Source organism: Urtica dioica, chromosome 5 (genome assembly GCF_054948205.1).
Source record: "Urtica dioica subsp. dioica isolate 48M chromosome 5, U.dioica_male_clone48M_v1_H2, whole genome shotgun sequence".
NCBI lineage: Eukaryota > Viridiplantae > Streptophyta > Magnoliopsida > Rosales > Urticaceae > Urtica > Urtica dioica.
Window position 1 is genome coordinate 358,234 of NC_142760.1, and position 25,156 is coordinate 383,389.

General features: G+C 41.9%; 6 protein-coding genes, 1 long non-coding RNA gene and 1 pseudogene across 9 annotated transcripts; 6 read left to right on the forward strand and 2 right to left on the reverse strand.

Moving 5' to 3' along the window:
- Positions 1–92: 92 nt before the first annotated feature.
- LOC149394605 (pentatricopeptide repeat-containing protein At5g15010, mitochondrial-like) lies at positions 93–2,108 on the forward strand. Its single transcript, XM_089614698.1, has 2 exons — positions 93–1,623; positions 1,846–2,108. Exon 1 carries the CDS (start codon positions 102–104, stop codon positions 1,608–1,610), a length of 1,509 nt encoding a protein of 502 aa, XP_089470824.1. The 5' UTR covers positions 93–101; the 3' UTR covers positions 1,611–1,623; positions 1,846–2,108.
- A 1,791-nt stretch (positions 2,109–3,899) lies between these two features.
- On the forward strand, positions 3,900–6,363 carry LOC149394606 (uncharacterized). Its single transcript, XR_016297058.1, has 7 exons — positions 3,900–4,146; positions 4,220–4,308; positions 4,401–4,525; positions 5,061–5,147; positions 5,430–5,488; positions 5,672–5,800; positions 6,206–6,363. It is a non-coding gene; the product is annotated as an uncharacterized LOC149394606 (long non-coding RNA).
- Positions 6,364–7,412: 1,049 nt separating this feature from the next.
- LOC149394607 (proteasome subunit alpha type-3) lies at positions 7,413–8,983 on the reverse strand. The gene is made up of 5 exons (XM_089615019.1): positions 8,417–8,983; positions 8,267–8,340; positions 7,962–8,180; positions 7,726–7,882; positions 7,413–7,655 (listed from the first exon to the last, which is right to left on the reverse strand). The coding sequence occupies exons 1-5, from the start codon at positions 8,642–8,644 to the stop codon at positions 7,584–7,586; spliced, it is 750 nt and encodes a 249-aa protein (XP_089471145.1). The 5' UTR covers positions 8,645–8,983; the 3' UTR covers positions 7,413–7,583.
- Positions 8,984–9,068: 85 nt separating this feature from the next.
- On the reverse strand, positions 9,069–10,491 carry LOC149394608 (syntaxin-related protein KNOLLE-like). Its single transcript, XM_089615018.1, has one exon. The coding sequence runs from the start codon at positions 10,325–10,327 to the stop codon at positions 9,485–9,487; it is 843 nt and encodes a 280-aa protein (XP_089471144.1). The 5' UTR covers positions 10,328–10,491; the 3' UTR covers positions 9,069–9,484.
- A 1,705-nt stretch (positions 10,492–12,196) lies between these two features.
- On the forward strand, positions 12,197–13,544 carry LOC149394609 (aquaporin SIP1-1-like). The gene is made up of 3 exons (XM_089614940.1): positions 12,197–12,601; positions 12,680–12,958; positions 13,033–13,544. Exons 1-3 carry the CDS (start codon positions 12,305–12,307, stop codon positions 13,195–13,197), a joined length of 741 nt encoding a protein of 246 aa, XP_089471066.1. The 5' UTR covers positions 12,197–12,304; the 3' UTR covers positions 13,198–13,544.
- Positions 13,545–14,710: 1,166 nt separating this feature from the next.
- Positions 14,711–17,030, forward strand: LOC149394610 (apyrase 2-like). Its single transcript, XM_089614939.1, has 6 exons — positions 14,711–15,530; positions 15,616–15,821; positions 15,908–15,999; positions 16,090–16,304; positions 16,386–16,575; positions 16,679–17,030. The coding sequence occupies exons 1-6, from the start codon at positions 14,985–14,987 to the stop codon at positions 16,786–16,788; spliced, it is 1,359 nt and encodes a 452-aa protein (XP_089471065.1). The 5' UTR covers positions 14,711–14,984; the 3' UTR covers positions 16,789–17,030.
- Positions 17,031–17,268: 238 nt separating this feature from the next.
- On the forward strand, positions 17,269–21,374 carry LOC149394611 (pentatricopeptide repeat-containing protein At5g15010, mitochondrial pseudogene; annotated as a pseudogene). 2 transcript variants are annotated; one of them, XR_016297047.1, is made up of 2 exons: positions 17,269–18,907; positions 21,084–21,374. The product of XR_016297047.1 is annotated as a pentatricopeptide repeat-containing protein At5g15010, mitochondrial pseudogene, transcript variant X2 (transcript). The 2 variants fall into 2 exon arrangements; XR_016297046.1 differs by lacking the exon at positions 21,084–21,374 and adding an exon at positions 19,136–19,586.
- A 1,986-nt stretch (positions 21,375–23,360) lies between these two features.
- On the forward strand, positions 23,361–24,690 carry LOC149394612 (NAC domain-containing protein 58-like). The gene is made up of 3 exons (XM_089614942.1): positions 23,361–23,644; positions 23,749–24,035; positions 24,109–24,690. Exons 1-3 carry the CDS (start codon positions 23,491–23,493, stop codon positions 24,382–24,384), a joined length of 717 nt encoding a protein of 238 aa, XP_089471068.1. The 5' UTR covers positions 23,361–23,490; the 3' UTR covers positions 24,385–24,690.
- The last annotated feature ends 466 nt before the right edge of the window (positions 24,691–25,156 follow it).

Consider the following 25,156-nt stretch of genomic DNA (forward strand, 5'->3'; position numbering starts at 1 on the left):
CATATACCTGTGCACACAAGTGGAAGCGGAAGAAGAGCGTTGTATTAATGTTGTTTTGAGTAATTTTGTCGAACAGTTAGCGTTCATAAAAGAGCAGAAGCATGAGAAGAATAAGAGCCCTAGCCTCAGTTGTGGCTACGCACAACCAGTGGGTCAACTCGGTCAAACCCAACCCCGTTCGTCTATCCACTGTGGCCGAACCACCACCACCTCCGTCGCGTCATCTTCTTCCACGACGTTCCCCCTTCTGTTCCTCCGAGCCTCGGCCGCTGAGAAATGACGACGACGACGATGAGGAAAGCCACTCCGAGAGTGACGTGGAAGAAAAGTTTGATCCGGATGACGTGGAGGCGGCGGTGCAGATACTAGTGGCCACGCAGCCGAGGTCGGAGGTGAGAAGAGAGCTGGAGAAATTGGCGGCGAAAGCGTCGCCGGAGATGGTGGTGGAGGTGTTAAACAGAGTCCGGAACGACTGGGAAGCGGCGTACACGTTCTTCCTGTGGGCTGGGAAGCAGGCGAGCTATTCCCACTCCGTGAGGGCCTACCACAACATGATCGCCATCCTGGCCAAGATGCGCAAGTTCGACACGGCGTGGACCGTCATCTCCGACATGGCGGCGCGGTCTCTGGTGACGCCCAAGACTCTGGTGATCATGATTCGGCGGTACTGCGCGGCGCGCGACGTGGGGTCCGCGATCAGCACGTTCCACGCGCACAAGCGGTTCGGTCTGAGCACGGGCATGGACGAGTTCCACGCCCTCCTCGGGGCGCTGTGCCGCTACGACAGCGTCCGAGACGCGGAGCACCTCCTGGTGTGCAACGAGAAGACGTTCCCCTTCAACACCAAGAGCTTCAACATCGTGCTCAACGGGTGGCGCCACAACATGCTCGAGACCCGCCGCGTGTGGTCCGACATGAAGCGGCACGGCCTCCCTTACGATGAAATCTCGTACTCGACGCTCATCTCCTGCAATTCCCGCAGAGGCAACCTCGACATGGTCCTGCGAATCTTCGAGCGGATGAGCAAGCGCGGGATCGCTCCGAATCGGAAAGTGTACAACGCGGTGGTGTTCGCGCTCGCGAAGAGCGGGTTCGTGGACAAGGCCGTGAGTCTGATGGCGGGGATGGAGGAGAAAGGAGTGTCGCCGAACACGGTGACGTACAACTCGCTGATCGGCCCGCTGTGCCGCGCGGGGAAGGTGGAGGAGGCGGGGAAGGCCCTGGACGAGATGCAGCGGCGCGGGCTGGCCCCCACGTTCCGCACGTACCACGCGTTCCTGCAGGCGGTGGGGTCCGCGGAGGAGGTGTTTGCGCTGCTGGGGAAGATGAGGGGCGGGCCCCACATCGACACGTACGCCATGCTGGTGAGGAAGTTCTGCGGGTGGGGGCAGTTCGAGAACGCGTTCAAGGTGTGGGGGAAGATGATGGAGAGCGGGCTGAGGCCCGACCGCAGCGCTTACACGGCGCTCGTTCACGGCCTCTTCATCGGCGGCAGATTGGACCAAGCCCACGCTTACTACTTGGAGATGAAGGAAAAGGAGTACGTTCCCGAAAACAAGACCGAGGAGATGATCCGAGCATGGCTCGCCGGGAAGAAGCAAGGCCTGTGAACCAACCAAACAGGTGCATCGTTTTCTCTACTTCTTTTCTACTCCAGTGTTTACATCATACATGCTTGGTTTGTTTTAATTCTCGACCAAAATTAGTTTCGAAAGAATGGAAATCTTGATGCTTGTTTCCACTGCAATAAATCATTGTCGGTAATTTGTACTACTTGGAAGGAAGCTTGCTTGCCATTTATTTCTGAATTAGAAGAAACTTGAAACACAAACGATTGGTTGATAGGTTCAGACAAGAATTGAGATGGCTTTGAAAGGGTGTGATCCCCTGTTGTATCTTCAAGAAAAAAAGATCTCAGGCCTAGTACTATATCTATAGCTCATAGAGTAGCTACAGGGACTTGTATTAGTGAAATGTCCCGGATTTACGGCAGTTATTGTGTTGTTGCATTTACCGAATTATGGTTCATCAATGGGAAACTGATTCCCACACTTTGCGATATACCTTATATAAATAGACCGAATTCTTCGAACTGTGTTTTTTGGTTATTTATCTAGCATCATTTATAGACCTTGAATTTGAGATTATATGAAGAGTAGTAATCATATAGTTGCAAACTCCAGAATTAGCAACCTCTAACATTTTGTCCACCTCACCAGTGGCGGAGCCTGGATTTGCACTATAAGGGTTTAAAAAATAAAAATTATTCAGGGGGATATATGAAAACAAAATCATATAATGCTTGCTAAAAATGTAAAATATTAAGGGCTCCGCAATAGCTTCTCGTTTGTATTATTTGTGTTTAAATCAACGAAATTAAGTAATTTCAATTCTAGTCGTTTGTGACTATGGTCCACGACAGCTTGTGAAACACGGTAGGATCCGGAGCTGTAAAATTGCGTCTTTATTCTGGAATGATATGTGTTAAGAATATCACAGTTAGTCGTGTTTACTTTACTCTGTATTGCTGTTGTTAGTCTGTGCATTGGCCTTTGTATTAGGTTCCTTAGCTTGGTGTACACGTGTCAGCTACTTAGAGTCTAAAAGGTTGTAATGTAGAGATAATCAGTAAGAAGGAGAACTCGGTAATCCCTTAATCAAAAACATTTCCCTGTTCTCTGATAGTATGTTCATTCATGAGTTTTATCACCAACTAAAGCACTTCAACCATGTGGAAATTTTATTGGGCACTGTAGCTATATAATCTTTATGAAGTGTTGAATTTTTTTTTAGCCAATGTTTGGTTAATAACTAGAAATTAGCCACTCAAATTATTAACTGACTAAAAAGACAAAAAGATCTTTTGACCAATTTTAAATTTAAAAATTAATTAATTACGTGACAATTTATTTACTTAATTAATTTTGATTTACTTTTTTTTTTCTCTCTATCCAGTATTTGCTTTTAATTAGTTTTGTTACAAACTGTTATAACAATGATTAACGATTATTATAATGCCAGAGCCTCGTGGATATTAGTCGGGTCTAACCCGGACACTACGGTTATAAAAAAAAAAACAATGATTAACGATTATTAAGGACAGTATATTAACAATTATTAACCACACGCTATTTTAAAAAATAGAACATAAGAACATTATGAGACATAGCCCAAAATCCACAAACACTTACAATCAAACCCTAAAAAAAATAAGAACCCAATTTAATTTCAAAATTTCGCACCTATTCGAATTTCAATTGCTTAGGTACAATATTGATGTCGGATTCGGTCCTATAACAATCATAAAACTGGGACATGTTTACTCTCACTCTCTTTTTTCGTCACATTTTGAGTCATGGACAGAAGTCAAAAACATAAAAACCACAATCAACTAGTCGATAATAATTGTTAATAGATTTATGATTCAATTAATAGTCGGTTATAACTATTAATAGGTTTCTTGTTCTAGAAATTTATTAACAGTTATTACCGATTATTAACTGTGATGTTGTTTTTAACATCCGTCATGGTTTAAAATGTGACAAAGAGAGAGAAAGAAAGTATTTAGGTATAGATAAATTATTTTCATTTAGTTTATTTTTGGCAAAGAATGAAGAAAAAAAAGCAATTTTGTCTTATTGTATTGAAGATTGGCTACTTACAAAATATTATTAAAACGTTGATTATTTCACAATTTTAAGTTTTAAAAATTAATTAGCTACTAGAGCGCCTGTTATTTATGTATTTACTATTTAGGTACTTACAAGGAAATAGTTGTATGAGCCTGGTGTTCTTGTAATTTATCCTTTATTTTATCTTAAATTAAATTATACAAAACCAAAAAAAGGGTGAATAATTTCGTTTATAAGAAAGTTTGCAAGCTTGTGTTGTTTATCAATTCTAGGGTTGTTGATTAGTAGACTATTTACACTAAATGGTTTTGTATTGATTTCCTAAATGTAATCTTTGTGATGCTCTCCTAAATATGTATCTCTGTCTATGTTTTCTTTTTTATATAATTATTTTTTAATATTAGCAGTTTACAACGGCCCAGGAGTCCCTGCATAGCGTTCCCGAAGGCGCAATAATACCGTTTAGTTCAATGGAGTCGGCATTAGCGCATCGCAACTTGACGAATACATTTAGGTATTTCTGCTTCCGAATCTCAGCTCTCTCGAGCTTCATTTTTCTTGGATTTTAGATGGTTTTTTTTTTTAAGTTATTGAAGTGCAAGTCTTAGTGGCTCAAAATGGGGAGGTCTAGAGAGTAACGCACGGACGAATGTATTTGTGAAGATAAACCTCGACGGTACGGGTATTGCTATAGTGTACTCAAATTCCTTTCCTTAATCATATGTTCGATGTGAGTACTTAGTTTTTCATTTTTTGTTGTCGGTTCAGTTTTGGTCTCGTATTGATTCAGCGGGAAGATTTTCCCGAGCGGACTCGCCGCCGAGCAGTATGAGAAAGCGGTTGAATCGGCAATCAAACAACTAAGGATTTAAGGAACTAATATTTGTGGCATTGTGAGTTTCTAATTTTTGTTGTCTCTGATCGTAAGAAATGACCTTCTTTGTTGGAATACCATCGATCATATTTGCTATAACATCCAAGTTTTAGAACATTTATAAGTTTGACCTTGTATTGAGTATAGGATTTCTCTTTCAGTCTGGTATGGCGTGTTTGTGCGGGGCCGTTGTCTAGGATGTCCCTGTCTACTCTCGGATTTGTATTTTCTTTTTTTGGGCTTTTTTCCAGTTTTTAATAAAAGTCCATGTTTCTTTTAAAAAAAATTATAAGTTTGACCTTAAAACTAATTATTGGTTGCCTCAGAGTTGCTTATTGTCTTATAAATTTCTTAAAACTTGCATAGGTTCATTTGTCTTTTGCAATGCTTGAGCAGTTTGATCTCTGAATGAAATATTGAGATTTATGAGTTCATTTTCTCGGTAATTTTCGATCATACCAGTGGGAAATATTGAGATTTATGAGCTACATTTACCTTCCTAATATGAAATTATTTACATTGAAGATTAATTGTGTTGTTAGTTTTGCTCGTAGTTGTATGGAGATATGCAGGTCTATTGCTGACACCAATGAAACCACATTAGAAAAAGGCTTTCAAACAGCACGGCAAAATAATTGAAGGTAAAAAAAACAATATGCTTTTGACATTCTTTACTAAGGTTTTGTTTTTCTGAAATGGAAAACTTTGTTATATGGATCGCAGTCAAAGAATATGCGATCATACGAGTGGGTAACTGAAACAATATGGTTTCATAGCATATTGCTAGCGTAGCTCATAAGTCTCTTAAAGAAATAGTCGGTCATGTAATTTTCAAGTGTCAAAATTTGTTCATTTTTTTCAACATTTTTTATGTTATTGTAAGGCAGAAAGAATTACTGACCTCGTATAATTTTTTTGATCAGCTTCTCGATGGAAGGAATATCAGCGTACAATTTGCCCGTTATGGATAAATATATGTGCGGTTAGTTTTTCATCTTGTTTTTTTATTTAGAGTACAATTGTGTGCTTATATTGATTATCTTCAAAAGATTGATAAAATCTTGGTATCTACTTTTGTATTTATGTTTCCATCGAGAATGGGGTTGAATGAAAATGGCTAGGATATGATCTCAATTGACTGCTGATTTGATATTATGCAATGCAGATTACCGAAAAAAGACGTAAAAGCAGATGGGAAGAATGATATTGCCCAGTTCATCAGAGATCGAATCGAATATCACTCTTCCAGCGAGTTTTGGCTCCGTAGAAGTTAGGAATAGAAATTAAAAAGAGAGTAAGTTACAGAGACAAATAAAATGTTAGAGGGAAAATAGAATATTTTCTGATTAAAATTTATAGCTAGGAGTATTTAAAAAAAGAGAACTCTTGACTAGACCATATGCACAAGTATGCTTATTTAGACAAGTGATTAAGTAGAAAACTCTAGAGAGATTGACCACTAATTCATATGAGATCAGAACAACGTAAACGAAAAAAAAATAATAATAACAAAATGAGACAAGAGACAAATGAAATGCTTTATCTTTATGTAAATCCTAATATAAAGTAAACTTTCTTAAATAATATTCCGACAATAGACTGCAATAGAAAGACTAAAACCTAAAGTTTATTGATATTGCAGTTTAGGCTTTCATGAGCTTTGTTGTCCTTTGGGTTTACTGTTTTTTTCATTTTGTAGGCTGCCTTGCAAGAAAGATGTACATAGTAGTGCGAGAGGAAGCAGCTGTTGTATTGAAACAAGCATACTTACAGCTACATGTAGCCTCTGTTACTATCCAGTCATGCATTCGGGGTTTCACAATTCGCCAAAGGTTTTTTCATGGTAAAAAGCATAGAGCTGCCCAGGTAGATGTTTCTCCCACGTGTATGGACTGGTGTATTGCCATTTACTCTCATTTTTTGAGTCCCCTGCTGAAAAAGTATATGAAATAATAAAAAAAAGTATTCTTCCTTTGACCATTTTTTGTCAAACTTTTTGTAAATTAGTCACATGCACAAAAAAAAAAACACTTTTGTATTCGTATATGTATGCCTGTATGGACATGTGCTTTCTGTTCTTAAATAGGAAAAAAATATGTGAGCTTTGGGTGTTAATAATACTCTTGCTCATATTGTTTAGTAATTCTATCATCCCAATCTGGTCAAGCTGGTGGGCTACTGATGCAACGATTTCACTGAAACATAGTATATAGATACGGCATTTCACTGAAACATAGGAAATATATGCAACGATTTCAGCAAAAACAAGAATGTTAAAGGAATGGTAGTTCAGGGTAAATTGTTTAAAAAAAAATACAAACAAACAAACCAGAGAGAGAGAGAGAGAGAGAGAGAGAGAGAGAATGTTGAAGGAATGGTAGTTCAGGGTAAATTTAGGCTTAATACTATTTGTTAAAGATCTGGGATAGCTTCATGACGGAACTTAACAAGATTCACAAAGAACCCGTGAAAAATATTTCCCTGAGTTGAATTGTGAATCTAGTATGAAAGCTGAAAAACATGCTCATTGACAAAGCTAGTATGCCAACACTATCGACAATGGTGAAAAATGAAATAAACAAACCGTGATATTAACCTCGTGACGTTGCCTAATTACAAACATAATAATATCTACACTATCCTCATGCGTGTTCTAAAAAAACAGGAGGCCAAGTGAGCTGGAAAAGAGTTGTCAATCTTTATTTCTATGAATCTCAGGCTTGAGAATTTGAGTGCCATATCAACAGATAATTTGAAGCTTAAAAATAAAACCAAACGCCATTTATAATGAAGAGCCAAATTAGCAGCAGACATACCTGAAGCGTGGTTTCACCCAAAGTGCAACGCGAATGAGATTGGTTTTTCAAGTAAACCTAATTAGCAAAGGAAGCGCTAGTATAGGTATATAGGCTAATCAAATGAATGGATGAGTGCAATTGGTTTCAAGAAAACAAAGTTGACGACAAAGGGGAAATAAGTTGGAGAATTCAGTGTGTGTTCATCATCTTATACATGACTAGAGGAATTATAAAAAAAAAAAAAAAAAAAAGAAAGAGAAAGAGCAATGGAGAAAAAGCTTAGTCGGCATCCATTTCTTCCAAGGCAGCTTTGGCGGCGGTCTTGGCCTCCTCAAACAGGTGCTGAGGAACCTGAGACAAAAACAAGCACCACCATTCATTTGTAACTGTTAAGCTAATATTCAGAGATTGCGATAAATACCTTCTGGTGTTGGCGGTTGGATTCGTCACAGACCCAGGTGAGCTCGAGCTCAAAGTCTTTGTCTTTGGCGTCGTCGTGGATGGAGTAGATGATCTTGGCCACCTCCACAATGGCTTGTCGGCACGTCAGCTGGGACAGAGGGAGCTTCTCGATCTCACTGCCATTCCATCGAATCAATGAATAAAATGTATATATGGAATGATGATGAATGGAAGGGTATAGAGTTAGGTACGCACGTCTTGGCTTGCTGGCGGCCCTTGCCGATGGCGGCGCCCAAGTAGCGGTAGGAGACGCCGGAGGGCTCGACCATGTAGAGCTGAGGGCCATCGCGGTCGTAGCCGGCCAAGATCACACCGCACCCGAACGGCCGCAGCCACCAGTAGAGGGTGCAGAGGTGGACGTAGCTCGCCACCCGCTCCGCCAGCTCCTTCACCGGAATCTGCTCTCCGTAAACACTACATCCATTCCCACACCATCATCCATTTATCATCTCATCTCATCAACACACACACACATTCACTGACTCACCGATTCAACTTACCTCTGGTAATTCCCTGCCTCCGACTTGGCGCGCGCCACAATCTGCCTCCCATCCGCGGCCAAGCCCGCCACGGCCTGCAATGCAATAACTCCAATTTCAAATGGAAAACCCTAAAAGACCCTAAGAGAGAGAGAGAGAGAGAGAGAGTACCATGCCGGAGTGGCTGTGGACGGAGTGGATGCGGCGGTTGGAGCCGGGGAGCATCATCTTGGAGGCGACGAGCTTCTCGACGCCGAGGACAACGCCGTCGCTGCACTTTAGGCCCACCACCGTGCCGCTGTTGTCAACCGCCTTGGCCGCGTACTCGATCTGAAACACTCTCCCGTCCGGCGAGAACGTCGTCACCGATAGATCGTATCCTGTCCCGATGCTGCTCATCCTTCCTCACTTCAGATTCAAATCACTAAACCGTCTGAATCTCCTTTTCTTTCGTCTTCACCTTAGTAGTGTACCCAACTCTTTTCTTTTTCTTCAAGAAAAATAAAACTTAACTTTGATCGCATTCCCACAATACTAAGGTGAAGACGGGCTGGACTTCTTTCAAAACATGGGCTGAAGGCCCACAACCACAATAGCCACAATCTGCACATGAGCCCGTTTTCCCTAGCAAACTCCCACCAGGAATATTACAAAAATAGCGTTTTGAGGGTAACATTTATAAAGTAATGGCGATTTTTAAATCGTTTCAAAACTATGAAAATAACAACCAAATTGGGACCTGAAGTGAACTTAGCGACACACAATGTTGACAAAGAGAAAGCAATCTCAAGTGTAAGCAATTAGAAAACAGAATGACTTGTGCTCAGATGTTGACAGAGAGTATATATACTACAATTATGACCTTTAGATCGACAGGACTCATGAACCACCAAGTCGTTTTTAACAAAAATGTTCAAACTTCATAGCAACCCAATTAGGCTTTGAACTCCCTGGTCCCGTAGTTGTTTTCAAAGCCAAAAGTACACCATTTGTTTGTTGATTTAATAACTTTTTTAGAGCTGCCACCAAAGAGGATATATCCAAAGAGAGGACTTCTGGTGATTGTGAATCATTGATGGACTGACAAATGAAACATAAACAGTATAGCATCACCCAACTTAGTCTGGATTAATGTAAAAGTATATGAGCATTCATTCCACAGAAGAAACAATAGAATAGAATAGAGTAGAGTCTAAGAGGAGTGAGTAAAGCAAGTAGCCTCAACGGAAGGAGTTGAGGCTAAGAGGCAGAGAAGGAAACGGCGACGGGAACGACGATGAGGAGGACGAGAATGAGAAGGAGGATGAGGGCGACGCAGGCGCAGCGGCGAGAGCTCCTCTGATAGTCCTTGGCGCCCTTGAGCTGAGTGGTGCCGGCGGCCACGTAGTGAGACGCGTTCACCACGTGCTGCTCTATGTCGTCCAGCTTGTCCCCCTGCGCCTCCACCATCACCGCCATGTCCAGAAACACCTGGTGCAGCTGCAGCAGGCTCGCCTCTATCTCGCGCGCCGCCCCGTGCCGCTCCTCCATCTCCGCCGCCGTCTGCTCCGTCGCCGCCATCATCCTCTCGACGGCGGCCTCGTCGGCGGTCTCTCCGGTGAGGGTGAAGTGGCGGCGCTCCACGGCCTCGCGGTGCTCCGCCATCATGCGCTGCCTCAGCCCCTGGAACTCCATCATCACCTCCCGCAGGCGCTGCCGCAGCCCGGCCGTGACCGCCGAGCGGCTGCGGCGCTGCACGTCGTGGCCGCCGCCGCCGCACTGGCGGTCCATGTCCTCGAGGCGGGCCCGGATGGCGCGCGCCTTCTTGAGGACGAGGACGACGTCGGCGTTGATGCGGGCCCGCACTGCCCTCAGGGCGTCGGCCTTGTGGAGGCTCTTGGACTCCTCGTTGGACTGCTCCAGCTTCGCCAGCAGATCGCGGAGCTCGGAGATCTGCTGCTTCACTCCCTCCGCCTCCTCCAGCAGCAACCCCATCCCGGCGTCCCCGGGCCCCATCTCCAAGTCCGCCGCCGCCTCCTCTTTCTTCGCCGCCTTCTTCAGATCCACGTAGCTCGTGAACGATTTCGTCATCAGGTCGTTCATCTTCGAACTCACGCACGGCACACACAACTTAGTTTTTGGAAAATGATTTCTTATTTCTCTTCTATTAGATGAGAGATGAATGTGAAAATAAAACGCTTTATCTGTATCGGATCGTTGAAAACCTGAAACAGCTATATAAAGAGACACCACTCCACTCGCTCACCACCACACACCAAATGTAACCGTTGTGCTTCATTCAATGCAACGGCTATATTCTTCAACGTCTTTAGATCTCTCTGTCTTTTGTTTCTCTACTAATTAGATTTAGATCTCGTCTATCTATCAAGCTAAAGCTCCTCTCTATCTTCTGGGCCTGGATTCATTCCGATTGGCCCAACCCAAAAATGGGATCCTATTTTAAAAACTAAAGGGAAAAATACCCCAAAAATATTATTTATTTATGAGCACCGCTATTTGTCACGAGTCCGAATCTGAACGATCCACACAATTCGTGACAAGTAGAACAATTTTAAGCAACTTTTAGACTTTATTGCTTTGTTGGGTATTCGTGAGAGTCGTGAGTTCGTGTCAGAAATCATTACCGTTTATTTATTTATTATATACAAAAGAACTCCAGCTTTTCAACGCTTACAAAATAATATCCTAGTTTTTAATTGGGAAATTCTATTGCCCCAGGCGTCACAGTTTTACAATTAATAAGATAGAGGATAATATTGTCTTACTCAATCAATATTACAGATTTTTAGTGATATTTTTTTAAAAAAATCCCTTATTGTATTAAGTATTAATAAGCTTTTGTTGGCTGATTTTATTTAGAAAAATTACACGGACTAAGCCACGTGAAATGTAAAAATTGTTAAATAACCAACGTTTAATGTTGGTATATTTGTGTTTATATGCGTTAATGTCGATAAATTTGTTACAAAAACGCAACCTGAATAAATTTGTGAGACTACGATGTAGCCTTCGAACGCTACAGTGAAGCTTTCTTGATCGGTCAAATCAGCAGTGAAGATCTAAATATATAATTTTTTTTAGGGATTTGTGTAGTCAATAAAAGGAAGAGTTATTTTTTTCGTCTTTCATTATTTTTTTGTATTTATTTATTTTATTTTTGTTAATTATTTTTTTTAATAATTATATATTTAATGAAAAATATTTTTATCTTTAATATTAATTTATTTTAGTATAAAAAAAATTAAATATTGGGTACTTTCTTAAAATCAAGTTTGAGAATAGCTACGTAGCTAGATCGTCATTCTATTTATACTCCTGCTTAAAAAAAAAATTGATGTAGTATAAATAGTTTGAACTTTGAAGATACCACATATATTTGAAATATTTGATTTTATTGATATCCTATGATTGAGGGTCTCCTTGGCCCGTCCAAAAGATACATTATTGAGTATATAAGATATTATCATTTGAAAAAGAGAGTTTATAAGATATTGAACTCCGAGCCAAAAAAAACAATAATTGAATGACATATTAAATAGTATACAATTAAGTTTAAATTATAGTATAGATATTCAAAAAAGAAAAACAAATCAAGGGATTACTCATTTGAAAAGAAAGTGATCTATTAAAAAAAAAGTGATATCATGCTAGAATAAAAAAGAAAAGCAAAGATAATAAGTATAAAAAAAAGGAAAAACAAAGCATAGAATAAAAAAAAGAAAAGAAAGTGATCAATTAAAAAAAAGTGATATATTAAAAAAAAGTGATATCACGCTAGAAAAAAGAAAAAAAGAAAAGAAAGTGATAATAAGTAAAAAAAAAAAAAAAAAAGCGATATTCATGCGAAAAGTAAAGATAGTGAGGAATTGACGATGAGTAAAATAGAATAAAATAAAATATTTTGACCAAAAAAAGAATAAAAAAATAAAAAGGAGGTGGCATTAGAGTAGTAGTGGTATTAGGTGAATGGTAAGTGAGTGAAAGTAGAAAAGAGGCGTAGCGAGTTTGTAGACGAGTGGTTGTTGCCTTTTGGCATTTGGATCTGTAGATTCATTATCAATGGGGATCGTGAAGGCGGCGGTGGGGGACATGGCCGTGACCTTCTTGTGGATCATTTGCGCTTCCTCCCTGGGCGCCCTCACGGCGGCCATATCCGCGGCGGCGGGGGTGCAAAGCCTTGCCTGGGCGCCCCTGGCGATCACCATCTTTTTAGTGTTCCTTCTGGTGATGGGCTTCAACTTCATCGGCGGGCTCCTCGGCGGCGCCAGCTTCAACCCCACGGCCATCGCCGCCTTCTACGCCGCCGGCCTCGGCCCCGACTCCCTCCTGTCCATGGCCGTCCGCTTCCCCGCCCAGGTCACACCTATAAATAATCACTCTCTTGATTTGATTGATTTGAGTTTGAGAATGATTTGAGAATGATTGAAAGTGCAGGCGGTGGGGGCGGTTGGGGGAGTGATGGCGCTGAGGGAGGTGATGCCGATGCCGGAGGAGTACAAGAAGATGGTCGGCGGGCCGTCTCTGAAGGTGGACGCTCACACCGGCGCCGCCGCGGAGGCCGTTCTGACGTTTGCAATCACTCTGGCCGTGCTTCTCATCGTCGTCAAGGGCCCCCGCAGCCCCTTCCTCAAGAACTTGCTCATCACATTCGCCACCGTCATCATGGTCGTCTCCGGCTCCTCCTTCACCGGCCCCTCCATGAACCCAGTCAATGTACGTACTTGACTTTTGAGATCAATTCATTCTGGTTCATCACTCACTATTGTATTGACTATTATGCCACGCAGGCCTTCGGTTGGGCTTACGCGCTGGACAATGGGCACAACACATGGGATCACTTTTACGTCTTTTGGGTCTGCCCATTCATCGGAGCCATCTTGGCCGCCTGGCTCTTCCGTGCTCTCTTCCCCCACAAACTCAAACCCACCCACAAGAAGAAGAAAAAGGCCTAACCCTCATCTCTCTTCCCATCTTTCTTTTTCATTCTTTACCATAATGCTCAATAATGTTGTTATTAGAGTACAATAGCATATTGTTTTTACGCTCTTGGTTTCATTAATTAGTCTATAGTCAACTTTCACTGCCTGTGATTTATGTGACATCTCATGCGATTTCGCTTAACTTTGAGGTTTACAAAAAGTGCATCAAGTTGTGGTCTTGAAGCATCCTCTTGCTTTTGCTTTTGTTTGGGTTGATCGCACTTCACTATAAAGTTTAATCGATGAACAATAAATTAATGGATGGTAATGGTTTCATAGTAGTCCGTCTTTCATTCGAAAGCACTGACTTTACACATGAATTATCGTTTACAAAGTTTGAATCTTTTGTAGAATGTGGATCGGAAAGTCAAGTAGTTGCATTCTTTTTAGTATTTAAATAGCCATAATAATGAATTGTTGTTTGATGGCAAATTCTGAAAACTTAACGGCAATCATTTTTATGAATTGAAAGAAATTTAAACGCCTGTTTGTAATCATGAACTATTTCCTCAATGTACTACGACTGATTCCAATATTTTGTTGTACATTTTTTTTAAGAAAGGTCTCAGACCTGAATTAAATTAAGGCATGTCAGCCAAAACTCCTTATATGCCAAGAGGGAGAGTAGAAACCCAAAATACAACATCTACAAAAAGTATGGCCATTACAAGATTACGAACCATCGTATGACATTGTGTAAACGTATACCAAAACAACAAAAGCTCGTGATGATAATATAACAATACCCCCTAAGAGTTACGAAAAATACCCCAAACTCCTCACGGTACACCACACAATCCTCCAACTAGACCCTCCCGTAATCCCCTCCCGACCCCATAAGAGACCGTTCAACAAGCATTATAAGAGGGACTAAACTTTAGCTCGGGATTGTTTGAATAACGGCCTTAAGAACCACCTCTTTCCCGCCTAGAAAAAGAAAGTTATTTTCCAGCTCCGAATCTTAGCCCAAAAGAAAGTTGATAGAGTCATTCTTCAACTTTTAACAACAACGAGCACCGTCTTGTTTCATAGTAAAATCCATCTCCAATTCTCGATTGAGTGGCGCTCATTGAATGACCATAGGTTTTCATCGATCTATCGAAATAAATATATATTTTCCCAATTCTCGGAACAGAGCTGCCATCATGTGTTGCATAGCTTGGAAGTCCGGCGGCGTAGCTGATAAGAATTGCACCACCAACCGGGGTAGCAACCCTTTGGCTGCAACACTTGACAAAGCTAATTCAACACTTTGGTGGATTTGGTTTGGAGTTGACAATTCTAGTTCCTTTATTAGGTGGGAATGTGCTATATTTTTTTTTCTTTATGCTTGAAATTTATGTTTTTATATGGATGTATCATGTACGTGACACAATATTTTGAAGTTCATATGTAAAACTTTATTAACATAAGTAATTAGTTAAAAAAAATTAAGAAAAATACAATAGTAAATATTTATGTATAATTCTTTATCGAAGTAAATATTTATGTATTTGGTCCTCATTGTTGTGCTTATTACTTGATTGGCTGCGTGTGTGTGTCGGGTACGAAAGAGAGAGGGAATGCGAATGTGAAAGAATAGGAAGGAATTGTTGGTTGCGATCGGATCGTGGGAGGGCAAGCTGGAGAGCGTTCAAGATCCGAAGGTGGGTCAGATCCGGTACAGATCGGCGTCATCGACGGAGCTGGTGATCGACAATTCGCCTCCGTCGTCGTCTTCGTCGTCGTCGTCGTCTTTGTCGTCTTCGGGTCTTTTCAAAATGCTGAAGCGCCACGACAAGAGCCGCCGCTACAGAGGCATCGCCCTCCTCGTGGCGGCGCCTCTGCTCCTCATCTCGTTGGTGGTGTATCTCCTCCCTCCCCGCGACGGCGCCGCCCCCTCTCTCTCCAACCGCAAGCTCCCCCAATCCTCCTCCTACGCCGTCATCTTCGACGCCGGCAGCTCCGGCAGCCGCGTCCACGTCTTCCGCTTCGACGCCTCCCTCGACCTCCTCCCCATCGGCGGCGCCCTCGAGCTCTTCATCCAGGAGAAGCCCGGGCTGAGCTCCTTCGCCGCCCACCCCACCGACGCCGCCGCCTCGCTGCTCAACATGCTCTCCAAGGCCACCGCCGCCGTCCCCGCCACTCTCCGCGCCTCCACTCCCGTGCGCGTGGGGGCCACCGCCGGCCTCAGGTCTCTCCCCGGCGACTCCTCCGAACGCATCCTCGAAGCCGTCAGGGACTTGCTGAAGCGGCGCTCCCATTTAAGGGTCGACTCCAACGCCGTCACCGTCCTCGACGGCACTCAGGAAGGAGCCTTCCAATGGGTACTCTCTCACAGACTCTCAGAGGAATTCAATTAGTAGAGATCTGGTGACTATCAATTAGGACATGTGATGTTCGTTTGCGCAGGTGACCATAAACTATCTGCTGGGCAATCTGGGGAGGCAGTACTCGGACACTGTGGGAGTGGTGGACCTGGGCGGCGGCTCCGTCCAAATGGCCTATGCCATCTCCGAGGCTGATTCTGGGAAGGCCCCGAAGCCCATTGATGGAGAGGACACGTACGTGAAGCAGATGAAGCTCAAAGGCAAGACTTACTATCTCTACGTCCACAGGTCATTCCCTCACTTTCTCAATCTAATTTATGTTTTTTTTTTTTACCATCTCTGAGGTCGTCAATATTTCCTATTACGTGTCCCAGTTACTTGCATTACGGCTTACTCGCTGCTCGAGCCGAGTTGTTAAAGGTCACACCAGACTCCGCCAACCCCTGCATCTTAGCCGGTTATGACGGTACACGCTCATCTCTCATCTCTCGATGCTTATACAAACAAACAAACTAACTAACTAACTAGTCATTTCTTGCTTTGGGGGTTGATTCAGGGTCATACAAGTACGGGGGAGAGAGTTACAGGGCGTTTGCAATGGGATCTGGTTCGAGCCTAGGGGAGTGCAAGATGGTAGCCGCAAAGGCTCTGAAGACAAAAGACACGTGCACTCACATGAAGTGCACCTTCGGCGGTGTCTGGAACGGCGGAGGCGGAGATGGCCAGAGGAAACTCTTTGTGGCTTCCTTTTTCTTCGACAGGGCTGCTCAGGTACAGCCATCCCTTTTTTTTCTTCTTCCTCTTGTGTTGTAGATGAGTGAGAGACAGACATGTCCTATTGTTGTTGTGTAGGCTGGTTTTGTGAACCCCAACGAGGCCAAGGCCACGGTGAGTCCCCAGGACTTCGAAGACGCAGCCAAGCGGGCGTGCCAAACCAATCTCAAGGATGCCAAGGCGGTGTACCCGAATGTGGACGAGGCTGACCTGCCCTACATCTGCATGGATCTGGTGTACCAGTACACCCTGCTCGTCGACGGTTTCGGTACACTCTCTCTCTCTCTCTTTCTGTATCAGTACATTCATTCTTACATATGATGATCGGCTTTTGATGAGCGCTGTGTATGTGTTGTGTGTTTGTGGGACAGATGTGGACCCGTGGCAAAAGGTGACGCTGGTGAAGAAGGTCAAATATCAGAACGATTTTGTAGAAGCGGCATGGCCACTAGGCAGTGCCATTGAGGCCGTCTCTGCTTAAACTTTTATTCATTTTTGGTACCACAATTCTTACGGACCGCACTCTATTCAACCTCAACTCCACACACCTCTCCGCTTACCCTTAATATAGATTCATTTCATACACCTTGTCTTTCTATTACCAAATAAATATATCATTTGTTGCTGCTCGGATTGCTTATTGTTTGTAATTCAACTTCACACTTTAATGTCTGTCTGTATTCGTGCTATTAATTTAGTGAAAAGTGAGAACATTTTTGGGTAGCTTCTTCTTTATTTATTTTTTTCAAATATAATCATCATGTTGTTAGTATATAAAATTTGTCATCCAAATGTTAAAGAAGCAATCGCATAAAACAAATAGAGCAAACACAAACTTGTGTCAAAGTTTTGTAATTTATCTTTGGAAGCCATTGAGTTTTATCCTAAAACTGAACCATTTAATTATTAGAGAGTTAAAAATAATTTCATTCGCATATAACTGTGCTGTGCACACAAGTGAAAGCGGAAGAAGAGCGTTGTGGTAAAGAATCGAAGGCTCCTATTAATGTTTTTTTGAGTAATTTTGTCGAACAGTTGGCGTTCGTAAAAGAGCAGAAGCATGAGAAGAATAAGAGCCCTAGCCTCAGTTGTGGCTACGCACAACCAGTGGGTCAACTCGGTCAAACCCAACCCCGTTCGTGTATCCACTGTGGCTGAACCACCACCACCACCTCCGTCGCGTCATCTTCTTCAACGACGTTCCCCCTTCTGTTCCTCCGAGCCTCGGCCGCTGAGAAATGACGACGACGACGACGACGACGACGACGATGAGGAAAGCCACTCCGAGAGTGACGTGGAAGAAAAGTTTGATCCGGATGACGTGGAGGCGGCGGTGCAGATACTAGTGGCCACGCAGCCGAGGTCGGAGGTGAGAAGAGAGCTGGAGAAATTGGCGGCGAAAGCGTCGCCGGAGATGGTGGTGGAGGTGTTGAACAGAGTCCGGAACGACTGGGAAGCGGCGTACACGTTCTTCCTGTGGGCTGGGAAGCAGGCGAGCTATTCCCACTCCGTGAGGGCCTACCACAACATGATCGCCATCCTGGCCAAGATGCGCAAGTTCGACACGGCGTGGAGCGTCATCTCCGAGATGGCGGCGCGGTCTCTGGTGACGCCCAAGACTCTGGTGATCATGATTCGGCGGTACTGCGCGGCGCGCGACGTGGGGTCCGCGATCAGCACGTTCCACGCGCACAAGCGGTTCGGTCTGAGCACCGGCATGGACGAGTTCCACGCCCTCCTCGGGGCGCTGTGCCGCTACGACAGCGTCCGAGACGCGGAGCACCTCCTGGTGTGCAACGAGAAGACCTTCCCCTTCAACACCAAGAGCTTCAACATCGTGCTCAACGGGTGGCGCCACAACATGCTCGAGACCCGCCGCGTGTGGTCCGACATGAAGCGGCACGGCGTCCCTTACGACGAAATCTCGTACTCGACGCTCATCGCCTGCAACTCCCGCAGAGGCAACCTCGACATGGTTCTGCGCATCTTCGAGCGGATGAGCAAGCGCGGGATCGCTCCGAACCGGAAAGTGTACAACGCGGTGGTGTTCGCGCTCGCGAAGAGCGGGTTCGTGGACAAGGCCGTGAGTCTGATGGCGGGGATGGAGGAGAAAGGAGTGTCGCCGAACACGGTGACGTACAACTCGCTGATCGGCCCGCTGTGCCGCGCCGGGAAGGTGGAGGAGGCGGGGAAGGCCCTGGACGAGATGCAGCGGCGCGGGCTGGCCCCCACGTTCCGCACGTACCACGCGTTCCTGCAGGCGGTGGGGTCCGCGGAGGAGGTGTTTGCGCTGCTGGGGAAGATGAGGGGCGGGCCCCACATCGACACCTACGCCATGCTGGTGAGGAAGTTCTGCGGGTGGGGGCAGTTCGAGAACGCGTTCAAGGTGTGGGGGAAGATGATGGAGAGCGGGCTGAGGCCCGACCGCAGCGCTTACACGGCGCTCGTTCACGGCCTCTTCATCGGCGGCAGATTGGACCAAGCCCACGCTTACTACTTGGAGATGAAGGAAAAGGAGTACGTTCCCGAAAACAAGACCGAGGAGATGATCCGAGCATGGCTCGCCGGGAAGAAGCAAGGCCTGTGAACCAACCAAACAGGTGCATCGTTTTCTCTACTTCTTTTCTATTTCTAATCGAGTGTTTACATCATACATGCTTGGTTTGTTTTAATTCTCGGGCAAAATTAGTTTCGAAAGAATGGAAATCTTGATGCTTGTTTCCACTGCAATAAATCATTGTCGGTAATTTGTACTACTTGGAAGGAAGCTTGCTTGCCGTTTATTTCTGAATTAGAAGAAACTTGAAACGCAAACGATTGGTTGATAGGTTCAGACAAGAATTGAGATGGCTTTGAAAGGGTGTGATCCCTGATGAATACGTAATTTCAAGGATAATCTTGTTGTATCTTCAAGAAAAAAAAGATCTCAGGCCTAGTACTATATCTATAGCTCATAGAGTAGCTACAGGGACTTGTATTAGTGAAATTTCCCGGATTTACGGCAGTTATTGTGTTGTTGCATTTACCGAATTATGGTTCATCAATGGGAAACTGATTCCCACACTTTGCGATATACCTTATATAAATAGACCGAATTCTTCGAACTGTGTTTTTTGGTTATTTATCTAGCATCATTTATAGACCTTGAATTTGAGATTATATGATGAGTAGTAATCATATAGTTGCAAACTCCAGAATTAGCAACCTCTAACATTTTGTCCACCTCACCAGTGGCGGAGCCTGGATTTGCACTATAAGGGTTTAAAAAATAAAAATTATTCAGGGGGATATATGAAAACAAAATCATATAATGCTTGCTAAAAATGTAAAATATTAAGGGCTCCGCAATAGCTTCTCGTTTGTATTATTTGTGTTTAAATCAACGAAATTAAGTCATTTCAATTCTAGTCGTTTGTGACTATGGTCCACGACAGCTTGTGAAACACGGTAGGATCCGGAGCTGTAAAATTGCCTCTTTATTCTGGAATGATATGTGTTAAGAATATCACAGTTAGTCGTGTTTACTTCACTCTGTATTGCTGTTGTTAGTCTGTGCATTGGCCTTTGTATTAGGTTCCTTAGCTTGGTGTACACGTGTCAGCTACTTAGAGTCTAAAAGGTTGTAATGTAGAGATAATCAGTAAGAAGGAGAACTCGGTAATCCCTTAATCAACAACATTTCCCTGTTCTCTGATAGTATGTTCTCTGATAGTATGTTCATTCATGAGTTTTATCACCAACTAAAGCACTTCAACCATGTGGAAATTTTATTGGGCACTGTAGCTATATAATCTTTATGAAATGTTGAATTTTTTTTTAGCCAATGTTTGGTTAATAACTAGAAATTAGCCACTCAAATTATTAACTGACTAAAAAGACAAAAAGATCTTTTGACCAATTTTAAATTTAAAAATTAATTAATTACGTGAGAATTTATTTACTTAATTAATTTTGATTTACTTTTTTTTTTCTCTCTATCCAGTATTTGCTTTTAATTAGTTTTGTTAAAAACTGTTATAACAATGATTAACGATTATTATAATGCCAGGGCCTCGTGGATATTAGTCGGGTCTAACCCGGACACCACGGTTATAAAAAAAACAATGATTAACGATTATTAAGGACAGTATATTAACAATTATTAACCACACGCGATTTTAAAAAATAGAACATAAGAACATTATGAGACATAGCCCAAAATCCACAAACACTTACAATCAAACCCTAAAAAAATAAGAACCCAATTTAATTTCAAAATTTCGCACCTAATTCGAATTTCAATTGCTTAGGTACAATATTGATGTCGGATTCGGTCCTATAACAATCATAAAACTGGGACATGTTTACTCTCACTATCTTTTTCGTCACATTTTGAGTCATGGACAGAGGTCAAAAACATAAAAACCACAATCAACTAGTCGATAATAATTGTTAATAGATTTATGATTCAATTAATAGTCGGTTATAACTATTAATAGGTTTCTTGTTCTAGAAATTTATTAACAGTTATTACCGATTATTAACTGTGATGTTGTTTTTAACATCCGTCATGGTTAAAAATGTGACAAAGAGAGAGAAAGAAAATATTTAGGTATAGATAAATTATTTTCATTTAGTTTATTTTTGGCAAAGAATGAAGAAAAAAAAGCAATTTTGTCTTATTGTATTGAAGATTGGCTACTTACAAAATATTATTAAAACGTTGATTATTTCACAATTTTAAGTTTTAAAAATTAATTAGCTAGAGCGCCTGTTATTTATGTATTTACTATTTAGGTACTTATAAGGAAATAGTTGTATGAGCCTGGTGTTGGCGAAATAAAATGGCGGCATATTTTAAAAAACAGAAAATAAGAGGAAGAAGAATCAGGTGCATTTGACTTTGGATAAGAAGAATAGGTGGCCTACACGTGGAAAACTACTGGCTGTCGCTCTCGAGACTTTTTTGGCCTTTGAAAGTGAAACTCACTTTGACTGGTCCAACAGGTTTTTTTGTCTTTTTATCATGCTCTCACGCCAACTCCATTGTTCTCTCTAACTAATTGAAGTTGACAATCAGCTGAGGTGTTTAATGGACAAAAGCATAGAATATTATTTATGCTACAATAACCTGACTCTAATCCCTTGCTTTTATTCTTTTCCTTTCTTTCTTTTATCATCCAAAGGATTATAATGATCTTTGCTCGTCTCTGATGGATGATTATGTGAATAGTAATGGGTTCACTTGTTTTGACATGCTAACAAGTTAGTGTGTTAGTTTGGGAAAAGAAGCTAATAGATACTATATTTAATGTAACGTATCAGATTAAGTCTTCATGTAGCCTTCCTCGCCAATAGCGAATAAAAAGCAGATTGCTCGAAGGATAAATCTATATATTGTTAGGTCATCATATCTCATGGGAGAGATGAGATACTCTTTGGATAATCATAGACATAAGCCCCTATTTTTTTATTTGTCCATTTTTTTTCCTCAAACGCTACGAGAGATAGAGAGAATAATAACATTAATTTATTCAATTCAACCAAGTTTGTCGTTTCTGAATTTTGTCCGAACTCACTGTTCTTCAACGACCCTTTTGGCATTACTTCGTAGTGGAAATCCCCCAGACGATTATTATATTATTCTATTTTTTTTTTTTTTTTTTTTTTATATATACGATATAAATCTGAAACCTTTGCCATGCTCTGCCTCTGCCCAATCTAATCGTTCAAATTCAAACTAACTTGAAAGCTGTCTTTCACCAATTTATTTTATTCTTAATGAGAAATCTCATGTTTAAGATATTATTATATACAAATGCACACGCATGCATTGCACACGTGTATATCCATGTATCGTAGGAGATCAGTTCAAAGTAAGACTTTGACTTCAAATAGCTCTACATGGAAGGAACAAGCGCTCTTTTTGGCCGTTTGGACAGATACCAAATTAGTAAGATATATGTATATCTGTGGATCGGATGGGTTTATTATCTGATTGGTATTCTTGACCAAAGCATTACAGTGATGTCCATTTCCATTTGGAGGGATAAGAACGAGTTGGTTTTAACTTTACAAAAAGGAGAGAACGAGTGATTGATATTTGATGTTACATGGCCACGAATGAAGAGTGAAAGCTGTAGACGATGTTTTGTTTTAGAGTCAAAACAAAAGTATGCATTGAAAACCATTGGCCAAGTAAATTAAGAGTGAATGCTTAGCTGGCAATCCTGACTCGATTCCACCTAAACCATAGAAAACATAAATGTCTCAGTGGCAAAGCCATGGATATAGGTTGGTTCTTCACGCTACATAAAAGCGTCGGACAATGACTTCCTTCTTTGGCGCTTCTCATCATTCAATAACAACACACCATTTCCTTTTATTATACCATACCATCAGTTATTCGGTCATGTTTTTTACCTTTTCAGCTGCTCTGCAAAACTCGTTTATTGCCTTATTAAGAATTTAATTCATACGGATATAGGTTAGCCTTTAAGTCATAAAGAACCAAGTTCTATTACTATATTGGACTTGGATGGGCAACAGTGGCTTGACTTTAGATACACGAGAGAAACACTTGTATGTAAAGAGATAATATTTTCCCTGGAGAAAAGGGAAAAAAGCAAATTGAGAAAATAAGGGGCAAGATTCCCTTTGATTTCTCCACAAAATGAGGATAAAGACTAGTCTGTCATTAAGTATATTTGACTCGAAATGTGTATCAGCAAATTGTAGCTCATATCTTTACACTAATGTGGCAACATAATATGTATGTATGTATGCATGTAGAGAGAAGTGTGGAATACAAGAAAGATACGGCACGAAGCGAGTGACGCGTGTCAATATACTAATAGTAAGATCATGGATGGAAGGAAGCCGCCACCGCCGCCATATACCATCATAGCCATACTGCTTTAATTTTTATTATTAAATTTGTTATGGTAATAAAAATAAATATAATAATATGAAAAAAGCATCCAAGGGTAGCGTGAGTCAAAGAAACTTGAAATGGTATGCGCGTATTTCTTTCACGTAAATGTAACAAATAATAAAATTCATGTATATTTTCTTTTTCCGGATGAAGACAAAATCCCTCAACCATAAAACCTCTTGACATCCCTCATTCAAAAAACTCGCAATCTTCACTCTTTTCTTTCTCAATTCTCTGTTGTGTTTGAAGAAGAAGAAGAAGAAGAAGAAGATGATGAGAATGTTGCCGGCGGGGTTCAGGTTCCACCCAACAGACGAAGAGCTGATCGTCCATTACCTGTCAAAGAAGCTCTCTTCCTCTCCTCTCCCGGTTTCCGTAATCGCAGACGTGGATATCTACAAGTTCGATCCATGGGACTTGCCAGGTATTGACATGACATGACATGACATGACATGATATTGGAGTCATGATGATGAGTACTTAAAAGAGTTGTTTGTGTGTGAATTGTGATTATGATGATGATTGCAGCGAAAGCAGAGTTTGGGGAGAAGGAATGGTACTTCTTCAGCCCTCGGGAGAGGAAGTACCCGAACGGGGCTCGGCCGAACAGGGCAGCGGGGTCCGGCTATTGGAAGGCCACGGGGACGGACAAGAGCATCGTCAGCGCCGGAGCCGTGGTCGGAGTCAAGAAAGCTCTCGTCTTCTACAAGGGCAAGCCTCCAAAGGGCCTCAAGACCAATTGGATCATGCACGAATATCGCCTCCAAAACACCAAATACATTCCCAACTCGTCTTCGTCTTCGTCTTCCACGAGGGTCAGTTCATCAAACTCTAATCATGCATCAAATCCCAATTACACTATTAATTTGCTGTTCGTCTCGCTCGCAGTTGGACAATTGGGTTCTGTGTCGCATCTACAAGAAAACGTATCCGGTGCATCCCCCGACCGCCCACCACGAAGTCGAAGAACCGGAGCGGACCTCGACTTTCGACAACTTGCTTGATCATTCAGTCGACTACTCCGTCTTCGGCAGCGTTTTTTCCGACGATGATAATTTCAACTACACACTGCACGCTCACTTCCCGCCCCACGTAACGACCTTCGATAATTACCGCCTCACCACGCCACACAACATCTTCTTTAGCCCCGACCTTCAAAGATAAACACACGATCGAGGACTGAGACCAATCTTACATGTACAAATTAGGAAACAGGGCAAAGTATGGAAAGAGTTCAATTTGTTGCTGAAATTTGAGACTCTCGGAAAGGCTTTTGTTTTAGGGAACGAGGGTTTTGTTGTCTACTAAAATGCTTGGTTTTCTTTCTTCATATCTCTTCACAAATCATATGATATTATTATTGCTACCAAACTAGTTACTGCCTTTCTTTCTTTCTGCCATCATCATTCATAAATGGACTTCTTCTATGCACGCTTTCGTACCAAATGAAAGGTATTATTTTTTATTTTATATATTTCTCTTTACCTATATTGTAATTTGTAATGACTAAGACTATTAAAATACATTTTGGCGGCTGACAAATGCTCAAGTTAACAACTGTGAGCATAGCGAAGCGACATCTAATTTTAATTTTTTTTTTTCGCAACTAACTCATGGAATTGTGCCAAAAGTAAACACAAATGAATTTAACTACAGTTAATGCAATAGTTGACTTGAAATGGCCCGAAAACGTTTTAGTACTTTTGAATAGTGAAAATTCCCTCACAGCTTTTAGAGCTTTCTAATGTTTGGTGTAATTTTTTTACACCAAATTTAATACCATTTTTACACCAAATAATATTTATTTCTCCAATGGTATTACACTATATCTTTCATTAAAGAGAATATTCTAATAATATATTAGGCTTTTTAATTTAAGATATTCTTAGATTAAAAAATGCATTCTAATAATTTAAGATATTTTATTAGTTATTTG

Coding starts and splice junctions, on each gene's coding strand:
- LOC149394605 (XM_089614698.1), top strand. CDS start 102: ATGAGAAGAATAAGAGCCCTAGCCTCAGTTGTGGCTACGCACAACCAG.
- LOC149394607 (XM_089615019.1), bottom strand. CDS start 8,644: ATGAGCAGCATCGGGACAGGATACGATCTATCGGTGACGACGTTCTCG. Junction 7,883..7,961: donor GGCCGCCAGCAAGCCAAGAC/GTGCGTACCTAA, acceptor ATGGAATGGCAG/TGAGATCGAGAAGCTCCCTC. Junction 7,656..7,725: donor CCAACCGCCAACACCAGAAG/GTATTTATCGCA, acceptor TTTTTGTCTCAG/GTTCCTCAGCACCTGTTTGA.
- LOC149394608 (XM_089615018.1), bottom strand. CDS start 10,327: ATGAACGACCTGATGACGAAATCGTTCACGAGCTACGTGGATCTGAAG.
- LOC149394609 (XM_089614940.1), top strand. CDS start 12,305: ATGGGGATCGTGAAGGCGGCGGTGGGGGACATGGCCGTGACCTTCTTG. Junction 12,602..12,679: donor CCGTCCGCTTCCCCGCCCAG/GTCACACCTATA, acceptor TTGAAAGTGCAG/GCGGTGGGGGCGGTTGGGGG. Junction 12,959..13,032: donor CCTCCATGAACCCAGTCAAT/GTACGTACTTGA, acceptor TATGCCACGCAG/GCCTTCGGTTGGGCTTACGC.
- LOC149394610 (XM_089614939.1), top strand. CDS start 14,985: ATGCTGAAGCGCCACGACAAGAGCCGCCGCTACAGAGGCATCGCCCTC. Junction 15,822..15,907: donor TACTATCTCTACGTCCACAG/GTCATTCCCTCA, acceptor TACGTGTCCCAG/TTACTTGCATTACGGCTTAC. Junction 16,576..16,678: donor CCTGCTCGTCGACGGTTTCG/GTACACTCTCTC, acceptor TTTGTGGGACAG/ATGTGGACCCGTGGCAAAAG.
- LOC149394612 (XM_089614942.1), top strand. CDS start 23,491: ATGATGAGAATGTTGCCGGCGGGGTTCAGGTTCCACCCAACAGACGAA. Junction 23,645..23,748: donor CGATCCATGGGACTTGCCAG/GTATTGACATGA, acceptor TGATGATTGCAG/CGAAAGCAGAGTTTGGGGAG. Junction 24,036..24,108: donor CGTCTTCGTCTTCCACGAGG/GTCAGTTCATCA, acceptor TCTCGCTCGCAG/TTGGACAATTGGGTTCTGTG.